General features: G+C 42.8%; 1 protein-coding gene across 1 annotated transcript in view; it reads right to left on the reverse strand.

The window, feature by feature from the left end:
* The window catches only part of SEPTIN9 (septin 9), a 191,419-nt gene that overhangs the window by 155,801 nt on the left and 21,520 nt on the right, over positions 1–14,098 (reverse strand). Inside the window, exon 2 of the mRNA XM_081897804.1 lies at positions 523–579. Within this exon, the coding sequence (XP_081753930.1) occupies positions 523–579 (57 nt within the window). The remainder of the gene's footprint in view (positions 1–522; positions 580–14,098) is intronic.

Raw genomic sequence — 14,098 nt, forward strand, 5'->3', positions numbered from 1 at the left:
CAAATGGTGATTATAGACAATGTGCTAATGAGCCCAGGAAACACCTGTTTGATAGAGAAAAATTCCACCCACCTGCTTTCTATCAGAGCAAGAATTACTGAGTTGCAATTAATTGTACATCAAAATCACTTATCAAATATAAACACCCACATGCAATAAACATAATTGTAAGCTGGAGTTATCTAGGACCCATTAAGTGTTTCTGCTGCAGTTCAGATCCCCAACACATCCCTCATCATGAGAGCTTATGGGGATGATGAAGGCTGCAATTTCCTGCTTCTTCTTTCCATATCCATTAAACAACTGGACAACCACACGGTTCCCATTACATGCTGTTCCTTGGAATAGATATTATAAGAGCTTTGCTGCATTTTTCTTTAGCTCCTGGTTTACTCTTCTCACTGGGGATGGCAGGCTGGGTCTGTTTTGAAATGCAGGCTGCTACTGAGGCATGTTCTGTGTAGCTTTTATATCAGAGAGTAGAAGGTCAGAGAGAAACAGAGAGATATTAATGCAGCTTACTTGGACTTGTCGGGTCACCAAATCTTCGGAGTCTCCCACTGGAGGTCCTTGAGAGTCCTACGGTAAAGGAAAAATAGGCATTAGGTGCTAAGCAGGTGATGGCAAGCACAAGGCTTGCCATGGGATCTAGATTTAGCAAACAGGTGTGAACTACTGAACTTCAGATACTTTGCATAAAAACATCACAGCCTGGCTGGATCAGGCCAAAGGCCCATCTGGCCAAGCACCCTGTCCTCACAGTCACCATTCCCGTGTTAGGAATGTACCAACTATAACCCAAGACATCAAAGATCTTGTTTGCCTTTTCGCAAGAAACATCGAGAGGTAAAAATGCCAATGGTGACGCTAGGTACTCAAGTTTCTGCATGATTTACTGCAGAAACAAAGACCAGGGGCACATCCAGATTGTCAGAACCAGTAACTCTCTCAGATAGTGCTATATGTATGCCTTTTGTGCAGTAAGAAGCAGTTTGGAAGGGACCTGGTATCATCGCCTTTGGTTGTACTCCTATTTCTAAGAAACAGCAACTTTAGAAAGCCATAGCCAAAACCCAGCCAGTCATATAAGGGGCAGGGGAGGAATTACTACCATACTCTGGGATGATTGTCTTCCCCCACCCCTGGCAGCACTCCTGGTGCTTTAATAACTATGTGATAAGAGATTTGCAGGAACTTAATTCCCACCCTCCCCCAACAAAAATAGCATATGACTATTAAGAAAAGCTCTGCCTGCTAAATCTTTGCTTGTCATTCATGTATGACTTTTCAAATAAAGCATACAACAGCCATTAGACACCCTGGGGTAATGTTGGGAATGGGGGGAGTTGATTACCTAACATTGCAAGCCTCTTGAAACATGTGTCATTCATACCCACAAGCCAATCATCCCTTGTGATTTCTTAATTATTCAATTCTGACAATAGTCATTGGATATTCAGTCTGTCCTTCAGTTCTGAAATAAGTGACTAAGTCTTAGATCAGGGGTCAGCAAACTTTTTCAGCAGGGGGCCAATCCACTGTCCCTCAGACCTTGTGGGGGGCGGACTATATTTTTTGGGGAGAAATGAACAAATTCCTATGCCCCACAAATAACCCAGAGATGCATTTTAAATAAAAGGACACATTCTACTCATGTAAAAACACGCTGATTCCTGGACTGTATGTGGGCCGGATTTAGAAGGCAATTGGGCCAGATCCGGCCCCCAGGCCTTAGTTTGCCTACCCATGTCTTAGATTCACCTTCATCACATCTCAAAAGGAGTTGTGTTTCATCAGGATAGAGACAGAACAAGCAGCAAACACAATAAAACTAGACAGTGATGATGATGATTCCTGCTGACAGGTCTGCTTGGAAAAAGTGACTCATGTCCTATGCATCTGCATGGCTTTATACGTGCCACGTGGCTTCCTTCGTTAAGTAAGTATTGTTGTCATTATAAGGATTATTATATTGAAATATGACATGTGACCAAACAATTTATCTGTTCTAAAGGAGACTAAAGTCATTCTGAAACTACTAACACTGGTGTAGTTGGGGTTCAATTATAATTGAAAAACAGTACTTTCTCCACTGACTTGGCTGTAGCTCTTTAAGGCGCCTCCTGCCCTGAAAATGGAGCTCCATTAACTGTCATGGACTGGCTGCACACAGAGGAATGGTGGGAGGAACTAGCAGGGGAACCACCAAGGGAAGAAGGCTCAGAGCCCGGGGAGTGGTGGTGGTGAGACAATGATGAGTGGTCAATGGGAGAAGAGGAAGAAGTTTGGGAAGGGGAGGTGTCAGAAGCTGAGTAGGTAGCAGGGCTTAGTGAGCTGGGAGAGTCTGTGGCAGAAAGAAGTTCAGAATCAGAGGCAGAAGCTGAAGCAGGAGGATGGGAGGAGGCCAAGAGGCAGAGATCAGTCAGGCTGGTGAAGATTCGTGGGTGTCTTCCTCTCCTGCTGCAACAAGTTCCCCTTCCTCATTGTCTTGAAGAACCAGAAGAGGCATGAAAAGGTTGGAGCAGAACTGGTAATGTGCAGATGCAATCTCCGATTGCTTGGTGTGGAGACAGGGGGGACCCTGGAGAGAAGGCAATTTAGGCAGTTGTGAAGAGGTGGGGACCTTCAGACTCAACAACTGCTTCATGGGGGTAAGAGCTGCCGGAGATGAGTTGCGGTACTCATTAAACCTGATACTCCTATGCAAATATTTTTTTGCTAATAAAGAGTTAACTCCAACTTGTACAGTGTGATTTACTGCTGCCTCACTCCTGACATTTACTTACAGTGCCAAAGACTAAACCGATGGTGTCCTACAGTATATTGATCTATGACCCCATCATGTCCATGACTGCTCAGAAGCCTCAGAAGCCAAAAGGAAGGGCTCACAATGGCTCCCAGTAGTCAACAGGAAGGCAGCCATTTGTTGCCTCCAGAGCACCCAGCCCTCCCTTGAAGCTAATATTCTCTGCGCTCCTGCTCATCTTGTCTGTTTCCTTCACCAACCATCCTTCCCCCCCTCAGTGCTCACAAAAGCTAATCAACACTATTTTGAATTCTAGATTTTGAAAGCACAAATTGTTTAGAATTAGCAGGCATTTTTGCACAATTTGGAGGAACTTGCAGGCTTTGGCACTGATTGCAATAGCTAAAATGCCTTCAAATTCTGTTGGGAAAGCACTGTAGCAAACCCAATGAAAGTGTATGGCAAGGGGAGGAGACAAACGTGAGACTGTTCTTCTAAACTGCAGCTCCTTTCCCACTTCCACTCTCCATTGAAATGGAACAGCTCAAAAATTAAAAGATGGGCCATCCAAGAACATTCCACTGCGTGACTATATCCCAGCTATGTTAAATTATAGTCTTTGGGGTGGTTAGCCATTTTGCGGCTGGACAATATTCCTTGAGACTTTATGGCATCTGGTTTGGCAAGCCTCACCCAATTTTCCACGATTCAATAACGCTGATAACAGACTCCCCCTTTCCTGGACACTTTTCTTCAATTCCAAGCATTTAATATTCTAATCAAGCCTCCCAGTCTGGCCTTCTGTAACTCCTTCCATCTTGAATTTCTCTCCCCACTGGCCCTTCCCATTTTACTTTGGCCAGTTCAAGCAAGAAATTAAAAATTGAAAAGAAATGCAAATTCAGGTCACACCATCCCAAATTTCCTTACACGGCAAGATCCAGGAAAACAGCAGGTAATTACAGCACAAAATTCCCACAATTATCCAGGCTAGCAGGGTTGCAAATGGATATTTTCTGCAAGCAATTAACACAGAAATGTGCACTAAACTTCCACTAGGTTGTATTAGTTTACCAGAAGTGGTTTTTAATGATGTGTGAAATATCGCATAAAATACAAAAATTATCAGGTAAGGAAGCATTCTGAAAATGGAATGAAGTGCTGTTTCAGTGCAGCCTTCATTGCATTTCGTCCCAAACATAAGTGTGTGAAATATTTCACTTCAGGGAACAGTTATCAGAATGGAATATCTTTGGGCCCTTCCCTCTCTAACAATTCCTCAATTAATTAAAAAACAAACAAACCTGACCAGGCCTGCCTCCGTGCTTTTAACAGGAGGTTGGTCTTAAGCATTCAATCTGTGCTAATGGCCACAGGTCAAGCTGCTTCTTCAAGGGGCAGCTTAAGGGGATAGCTGAAAATGTGGGGCAATCAACCTTATATAACCAACATGCTTAGCTCTAATTAATGCACGAAGGGGTTAAGACCACAGAGTAAACTGTCCTGCCATGCTTAGGTAGGTCACTTCCCTTCACCTTGGGAGGAAAAGTTATGAAGCCTTTGTCCTTTTCATTTCCACCAAGTGAACCCTACCAGTAAGGGTGTCTAAGGTGGATGTTTCAAGCTTAGACTATGTGGTTTAAGCAATCCATCTTTGTGTTTCTATACAAACAATTTAAAAACATTTACCATTTTGGAACTTAAGTTAAACTGCCTGTCTCTTTCTGTGCTAAGGAACGTGGAGAACTTTGAAAGCAACTTAGAAAGAGGATATTTTAAAGGTACAACAGGCTGTATTTCCATGCTTTACTTTGCTGCATGTTTTGTAATTTTAAATCTCTGCTAGGGGTTCTCTCCTAAAAGAGTACTTGCTCCAAACCAGATTCGGAGTCAGGGCTACCATTTCCCCCCATTTCATTCAATTTATATAACACTTAATTACAATTGTCTCCAAGCGGTGTATAGGTAGCTAAAAAAAAAAATGGGTCCAGATCTTATTTACTGGGTGTTGACTAACTGGAATATGCAACTATTGCTTACAAAAATGGCTTGTCCAATCTAGAACACTCCTGATCCAGAAAGGGACTCTGCACAATTTTTTTTATACTGTTCTCACATACTGTGGGGGTGGAAAAAACCCCTTGACTGCTTTTTGGCCCTCAAGGTGCAGTTTATTGTACATCACCTTCAGGGGCAAACAGCAACTGGTGGTGAGAGAGGGGGATTTCAGTGGGTAACTGGTGCAAGTCCTCTATCCAGACTGAGAGCACATTTCAGATCTTAGCCCCACATAGCTGCTTTTCCTTCAAAATAAAAGGTGACTGGCTTCAGCATAATTTGTTTTGTTTTTAAGGATGAAGATGGTAATGTGAAAAGGAAAGGACCTAAGCGATTAGCCTGTTGATGTTCATCTGGCTGCATCTTGCCTCCCTTGCAATAGTTCAAACAAGCCCTCCCCTTTATTAGCACTAAAATTAAAACAAGAGGAATATGCAAAGCCACAGCTGCTTTCCAGCATTAATCAGAAACACTCATTCAAAAATTTATGGTTTCCCAGCCTCTGTGTAAAGGAACCACTTGCCAAATATAAGCCAAGCGCAGCTGCGCTGAAAACACAAGCCATGTGTATGAGAGCTTTGTGCTTCTCTCTGCCTCAAATATGCCTGGCAGCAGCAATGCAGTCCATACAGCTCACTTCAGGGAAGGGAGAGAAAAGGTGTTTCTGCAGTTGGCTCTTCAGACTGGCAACTCCAGCATGACTTGCTACACAGCTGACAGTCATAAGAACATGATCGTAAGACGAGCTGGGCTAGATCAGGCCAACAGCCCATCGAGTCCAGCATCCTGTTCTTACAGTTGCTAACCAGATGCCTGTGAGAAGCTTGTAAAGCTGGACATGGGTACAACAAGTCCATTTGCTGGCTGACTGACAAGGTTGCACGGCCAGGCATTTGTGCTGCAAACTTAGGGTATACAGTGGTACCTTGGGTTAAGAACTTAATTCGTTCCAGAGGTCTGTTCTTAACCTGAAACTTTAGCTAATGGGGCCTCTCTCTGCCACCGGAGCAAGATTTCTGTTCTCATCCTGAAGCAAAGTTCTTAACCCGAGGTGCTATTTCTGGATTAGTGGAGTTTGTAACCTGAAGCGTATGTAACCCGAGGTACCACTGTACTATAATCTTTCTGACCACAATCCTGCAGGCTGCCCTAGATTAATGTCAAGGGCTCATAAGGGCCTCCTCCCTCCTGAGTCTCCAAAATTGAAGAACTTGGGTTCCATCTCTGTTCCTACTTCATGACTGGATTTTGGTGTGTAAATTTGGCTCCCTGCAGCAAAGAATGGGATTTTCCATGGCAAATATGTTTGCTGTTCCAGATCTGCTGATATGTGGGTGGCAGGATGAAGAGGAGAAGGCACAGTCTATGCAGCACAGATACAGCTATGCTGCACTTGTACAAAGGGTTCTGGCAGATTGCACAGGCCATATACTGCTAGAGTCCCCTGAATGGGGCAGATCACCCCTTTGCCATTGCCTTCTAGTGGAATGTGGGTGAATTACAAAGGATAGAAGGAAGAAATTAGCAAGCATGATGGTAGTAGATATTCACATATTACTACATGAATAATCTGAAAAGCCGTCTCTGGGTGGGTGGGGGGAATCTACCTTGTTTTATGGGCATACTTGAAACAATGAGATACTAGTGGGGGTTAAAGGTAAAGGGTAAAGGGACCCCTGACCATTAGGTCCAGTCGTGGCCGACTCTGGGGTTGCGTCGCTCATCTCGCTTTATTGGCCGAGGGAACCGGCGTACAGCTTCCGGGTCATGTGGCCAGGATGACTAAGCCGCCTGGCGAACCAGAGCAGCACACGGAAATGCCGTTTACCTTCCCGCCGGAGCGGTACCTATTTATCTACTTGCACTTTGACGTGCTTTCGAACCGCTAGGTTGGCAGGAGCAGGGACCGAGCAACGGGAACTCACCCCGTTGTGGAGATTCGAACCGCCGACCTTCTGATTGGCAAGTCCTAGGCTCTGTGGTTTAACCTCATCTTAATTATTCTCCTCCCCCCTCCCCCATGCATCGTACAAAACCTCCAGTTACAGGCTTTCAAGAGCTCTTGAAGAGAAGCATATAATATAATATTTTAAAGATTTCAAAGTAGCGTACAAAGCTCGAATGAAACTAATTCACAATACCTATAAATACAACTTATAACCAACATATAAACGTCACCAAATACTACATGGCCAGAGTCTGGGGATAAAATGTTTTGAGATGAAACATGTCCTGTTGTCTTTTTCAAACAAAAACTGGTTCGGGGAAGCAGACTCCTTCTGACATCATAGCCTTGGTTTGGTTTTGGGACATTTGACTACCCTGAGTTGTATTGGAATATAGCTTAGGGTGAAGAAACTCTCCCCCAAGTCGTGTGTGTGTGTGTGTGTGTGTGTGTGTGTGTGTTTTAATGGGCCTGGATGAAGTTAAAAAACAGTTCCTTCCAGCGTGAAGATTCAGGTTTCAATTCTTAACACACAATTTGATCTTATTTTCCATGCACACTGAACTCTGTGATTAATCCAAGGTTTATCCATCTGATCTTGAAGCTATGGTTACTGTTTACATACATTATCAAGTAGGGGAGCTTCTTGAAAAAGCAAACTCGTTCTTTCGTGTCATTAATTTCTCAGCTGAGTGTGTACTAGGCATGAATAAACCTGCCAATTTAAGTTTCTCTGTTTCTATTTCTCATTTTTCCAATCTTAAATTCAATTTAAATTCATTTATGAATCAGCTTGCAATTTTTTAAAAAAATTCATCAAGGTTTTAGTGCAAATTTCTCCTAATGCATACATTTCTGCAAAGCAATTCCCCCAAATATAATGCATTTCTGTTTCTTCATGAATATGTGCATTTTTATACATGCATTACCCCAGTATATACATTTTTGTACACATTACTTGGCAGAACAGCTGCACTGAAAAAAAATTCAGAGATGTATGTATTTCAAAGGATGACTGTATTTCAGACTGTGTATTGTTTTGGAAAGTGTGTGTTAGGTAGCTTAAATGCAAATTGATTCAATTCCCCCCAGTACCACCATCCCTAGTGTGCACAGCATTCTGAAGAATCAATCCTGACTCCAGTTAAACTCCAAAGCTTGTTGATTTAATCCCAGATGCATGGATCAATGGAACCCCTTGATCAAAAAAGCTCTAACAGAATATTCTGGAAGTAAGCAGAGGAAGAAAATAGCTACATACTCAAATGTTCCTGCAAACACTTCAATGGGAAAAAAACTGCACCTGAAGGCGTATACCCCCACACTTGACATCCCAGAAGAGCAATCAGATCCTGTTACATTTGCCAAGAAGGTACAGCCTTCCCAGATACGTGGGAGAGAATGTCCATTCACGTATATTAATGAATTTAACAAAACCTCCCTAAAAACAATCCATTTCCAAATGTTAAGGAAGGCATACAACAAAGTGCAAAAATTAAATACTCAAGCCAGTTTAAAATCAGGCTGCAGCCAGTCTGGGCAGCAAAATCCATTTTGGAGGAGGAAAGCTGAATTTTAAACCTAAGGTCTAGCATTCCCCTGGAACTCTCAACAGCCCTCAGACTCCCTCTGCTGTCCTGTGCCTTGTTTTTCTCAACCCCGCCCCACCCGCAGCACTCTTTATGTAGGGAAAGCTGCCTTCTGTATGAAAGCTGTTTTATTCATGCAGCTGAAACCTCCTTAGTTTTTGGAGAGTTTTCTGACACAAAACAGCAATGTGTTTCTTAAAAGCAATGAGTTGGTTTTTTTGTGTCCGTGTGTTTTAAAGAGGTCTTTACTCCACATTTCTGCTATTGCATTTTAAACAGATGATTGTATTTTTCAGCTGCAGACTTTCCCCCTGTGGCCCTTTCCTTCTTTCCTGCTCTGATTTCAAACACGCTCCACTCTCTGTTTTTTATTTTAAAGACTCACCTTTCCCTGCATCCCCCAAACCTTCAACTGATGCTGCAGCATTAATCAACAGCTGCTGCAGTTTCTATGTACTAACCTGTCACATGAGGATATATGCCTAAACTCCTGTCCCCCTGCTGCTCCGTTGGTCAGGTTCCAAAAGGCAAATGTTGGATTTTCCCAGGGGATGATTTATTAAGAGGAGACCATCAGCAGCTCCCACTTTCACCCCTGTTCAAACGTCTCCCTTGCTTACTGCCTATCATTCATAGTAAAAGGGTCTGTGGGAAATCAAGAGCAGCACTGACATGGTGCAAACTTGGATCCTGCCACAAGCCAGAGCAAATTCAAGGCATGTGTAACGTGCATTTAACCTTCATCAGTTATTCCACTAAAGTCATCTTTCAGTTACCAAAACCTGTTCAAGAGATTCCAATGATTTTAGGAGGCATTTCACACACACACACAGACACACACACACACACACACACACACACACACACTCTTCTGGGTGTGTGTAGTCTCTGAATCGACAGCTTCAATTCAGGTCCCCTCCTGCATATGCTACAACTCTTACATGACTTAAATAAAAGGAACTACATTTATAAGCTATGCTAGAATTCACACTTAGAAAAAGAAAAGAGGCTAATGGCAATTATAGCTTCCATAACCAATCTCACAGAGAGAAATCACACACATGGAGATTAAGGTCAACACCTTTTGCTAAGGCTCCACATGTACTCCTAGATCCTTCTGATACAATTGATCTTTCTGATGGGGGTTGTCCATGTTTGTGAATATTAAGAAAAGCCCTGATGGATCAGATGAAAGACCTATCAAGTCCAGAATCCTGTCCTCACAGTGGCCACCCAGATGCCAATGGCAAACCCACAAACAAGAAACAAGGGCTATAGATCTCTTCCTGCTTGCCAGTTTCCTGCAGGGATCTGGGTGGCAACTGTGAGAACAGGATACTAGACTAGATGGACCACTGGTCTGATCCAGTAGGCCCTTCTTATTCCCTATGGGTGCCTAGACTAGTTGAGCCTTTGTTCCAGTTCAGGTCCAATGGCTCTACTTACGTTCTTCTAGATAATTTCCTGCTCTTTTAGATATGCGTGACTAGAAGTATTTCAATTGTGGATGCATCAATATTGATATAAAGGCATCACAATATTGACTACTCACTATCTGGCCATGTTAGTTTCAAGTTGCTAGGCAATTGTCAAGAATGTACAAATTGTAGACAATGCGAATGTTGTCTGAAATAGTTCTGAGTGGTGTTTCTTATTTTTATTATTGTTATTGTTATTTTATTAGCAAGTAAGCCAAGAATCACTAAAGTTACATGCTGGGCATTTGCCATTAAAAGTCTGAACCAGCTGCTCAGTTTAGCAACCTTTACATGTCTCATCTTATATCAGCACAGCTGGGCACTAACAAAGTAGAAAGCAAGGCAGTAATTGCATGAAAGTGTGGGCAGCTCACCTGCAAACAAACAGAAGCACAACACAGAGTTTCCCCACTTTATTACAAAGATTGCCTACTTCTGCTCTAAAATTACCATGCAGGAAAACCACTTGGGCACCCAAAGACCCATGTCTGAACTAAAGTATAGGGTAAGGCAAACTTGAACCTACCATTTTTTCTGCTTAGCTTTACAGATTTTTAACAACAAAAGCTTCAAAAATGTGGAAAGTCTACTGCTGGAGGAGAAACAAAATGAAGTCAACTAAAAGGGAAGAGCAATAGCTCTGTGGAAGAACATGCAGAGGGTCCCAGGTTCAATCCCTGCCAAATCTAAGGAGGGCAGCCTCCCTGTCTGAAACCCAGGAGAGCTGCTGCTGGACAGTACTGAACCAGGTGGACCAGTGGTCTGTCTCTGTGTAAGGCAGCTTTCAGTGGTTCTAAAACAAATAAGAAATAAATTTAGTGTTACTGAATATTGCCTACCCTCCATGTCCTAGGGAGGCATATTCAGAACAAGCCTTCAGTTCTGGCTGTGGCTAAGTGCATTCAGTCACCACAAAGACAATTCTCCCAAGGATGGTTTGGAAACTGAAGTTTATGTGCTTCCACCTGCCATTTTAGTACATAGGTTCCCTCTTCTGGCAAACTATGGATAGAACCATGTCTCCAAGCCACAGTTTGAAACCAGGGTGCAAATAGAGGCTTGGAACACAAATAGTGTCTTTGGATAAGCTTTTTTTTTAAAATTGCATTCACATAATCAATGCCACATGAGTTTCTGTCCTTCGACCAACAAAAAAGATGGAGTCAGTGGGGAGGTCAGACATTCCCAATTGGTGGTTCCTGCATCTTAGATTTCCCCACAGCCCAGTGGTCAACATGAGAGGTGCTGTGTGCTGTTAGTGGCCACCCACTTCTCTGCACCGTGTGTGTCTATGAGGTTACCATGATGTCGTTATGACATTCCTGGAGTCACCCTGTGGTGATTGTTACCTTCACTGATGATATGGGGCTATCATCAATAAGCATCCCTTGGGCGGGTGGCAGCAGAGTTGCCACAGACTTTGTTAGAGGGCCTTTCAGTATTACTGTCCTGCTTTGTGTTCTGTTTTGCTTCAGTGAACGCACCTGATTGTCACCAAATTATGGTGGTGTCGAGCTTATGTAGCAGCCTCAAGCAATAGCAGAACCCTAGGAAGCAGCTTGTGAGTTACTATGCTAAATACTTTCCTGGAATGAAACAGAGATAAATTGTACTGCTTTAATTCACAAAGCCATAATATGTGTGCTGGTAGAAATCAGGCTTCTTATCTCATTCCTGCTCTTTAAGCAATCATGCACCAGAGCTTTTGAAGACTATTGAGATTATTGTACAATAATCCTTGCAGAGGGGGAGGGATAAAAAGGCAGTGGGAAGGTTATCTATGCAGGCAACTGATAAGCAAATCCATGCTCACACCTCACATATTAAGAAGCAGCCTTCCTACCCCAGCAAGACACCATAGATAATATATGTGCTAGATACCAAGCAACATACAAGGATTAAACTGACATGTGGCAAAAGCAATGGGAACCAGACGATTTAACCAGGAAATTCCAAGTTCAGACATTGAGAATAATAGAAAACAAAGAGGGATCTTCCTGCAAACCTCTCTTCAATCTATAAAATCAATGGTACATCCTAGCACTCACATATCATGCTAGTTAGTTTCCTTCGCTGGAAGATGGAGGAGGAGGAGGAGTATTGGTGGAAACAGAACTATGTTTTTCTGTAGATATTAACATCAACAAGCAGTTTGGATGCTCTTACACTAATTGCTTTCTATACATGGAGCAGAAAAAAGAATGGACTCTATAAGGGATGAGAAAAAAAGAAAAGGAAAGGAAAGGAAAGGGGGAAAAAGAGTAAAGCTGGGATTTCCAATTGTCTCAAATGATCAGGCTCCAGAAACCGGATGGAACCATCTACGAAGAGTCTGGAAGGCAGTCTGGGGATCCCTTCTGTTTTGTGGAGAGACTGGCTCTGCAAATGCTCTAACCCAAACTAGGGTGGGTTACACACAAATAAAAAATGCTGTGAAAATGCTTTTTTAAAAAACGTTTTGAAAATTACATTGACTTTTGCATAGCTCATTGGTGCCATCTAGTGTCACATTTGTATATTAAACTTTACAACACATTTAAAACGTTTTATTTGCAGCTGTATAGCTGAGTCCCAGAACTGCCTAATAAACAGGTTTATTTGCCAGGTACCTTAAGCCATTAAGCTACAACCTCATCTCTCCCACAGGACCCAAAGAGGCAGAGAAGGATCAAGAGTTCACCTAAAGGCAGTTTAGCCATTATACAACCATTTTTCTCACTTGCGGAAATAACACATGGCCCTAGGCAGATTGTCACTGTTATCAACCCAAACTACTTGCATGCCACCCATGGTAGCTTTGCATATCATTCAGGAGCAGAATGCTAGATGAAAACCCATGTATCTCATGGAAATGCTCACTTGGAAACAGGTTAAACCCCAAATTGTGAAGCATGCCTTAGAGATGCCAGGCATTGAACCTGGGAACTTCTGCATGCAAGGAAGATGCTCTCCCACTGAGCTACATCATTTCCTAAGCCTTTATTCCCCAACACCACATGTTTTGGCCTTGGGTATTATCAGCATAACAAGAACCTTCAATGAAATATATATGTTTTCCCCAAACACACACACATATACTGTATATGTGTATAAAAATATGAGAAAGCTCTTCATTTTCCCCTTTCCAAAGAACAGTACCACAGAATGAGGAGAGCAGTGGAGGGAGAGGAGGAAGGAAAGCACTCTTTTGCCAACTATTTAGTCTCTCCAGATTTAATTTTTTTTAACAGGGTAACAAATTAAAATCAGGAAAGGCACATGTTACTTTGATTCCCAGAAGGGAGGAAAACTGAATCCAGTTTGGTGGAAAATCTTTTAGATTAGACAGCTGCATCATCTAAGAACAAAAACCAGTCCTGCTCCTACCCACTCAGCCTTTCCTCCTCAACTTCACCAAAACTGTCTCAAGTCACCCCATTCTTAACATCTTGCAAATCAAAACCAGACAAGAGCTTACATTTGGAAACAAACACCTTGGCTTATATGGAAAGGGATGAAGAATGCTTTCTCGGGGAGTATCAGCCTCCAGAAAAGCCAAGCATCTTGCTAAATTATACTGAAAAGCCTCGATGGGCCTTCTGAGCTCATCGAGAGTTGTTATCTTTTTCCTAGTCTTGAAGTATGTGAGAAAAGCTAGGGAGATCTACCACTACCCTCAGATGATTTTGTCTCTTTCCCCCTTCTGCTTTGATGATGAACCTAAAGTGGCTGTAAGGATGTAAGGGATGAGAGTGCAGTCAGGGCCAAAGTCCTTTCCTGTGTAAGCATGTCAAGTGTGCCATATTATGTTTAAAATGCATTTTGCACCACACGAGTTGTCCCATTTGCATGCAATGTTAGCACATCCAGTGCACCCACCTCAGCAACTGGTCATGCAAATTCTATAAGCAAGTGGGCCACCCCATGTGATCAGTTCATTCATACATCATATAGCACATAATGAACCCTTATGTGGGCAACCACTTTACCAGTGACTGAAAACCCTGTTGATTTCAGTCGTAAGCTTGAATGGTAGACCCTTCCACAGAGGAGCTTTCTGCACTTCTTAGTGTTCTTATGTGGAAAATAAATTCTTGCCCTCCCCCCACCCCCAAATTAGAAGGTATGAAGGTCGCTTGGGATCCCATGCACCAACATTGCTCCTTCCTTGGGCAGATTGCATTGCCCACCCTCAGCCCATAACCCCCCACTCTCAAGGCAGCAATGTGGTGTCCAATGCTGTTGTTTACTTATGGAAATCAGTTGTGCTGTCACAGTGCAATTGAACCCGGTACTGGGGGGC

Source organism: Podarcis melisellensis (assembly GCF_964234715.1).
Source record: "Podarcis melisellensis genome assembly, chromosome: 2".
Taxonomy (NCBI): Eukaryota; Metazoa; Chordata; class Lepidosauria; order Squamata; family Lacertidae; genus Podarcis; species Podarcis melisellensis.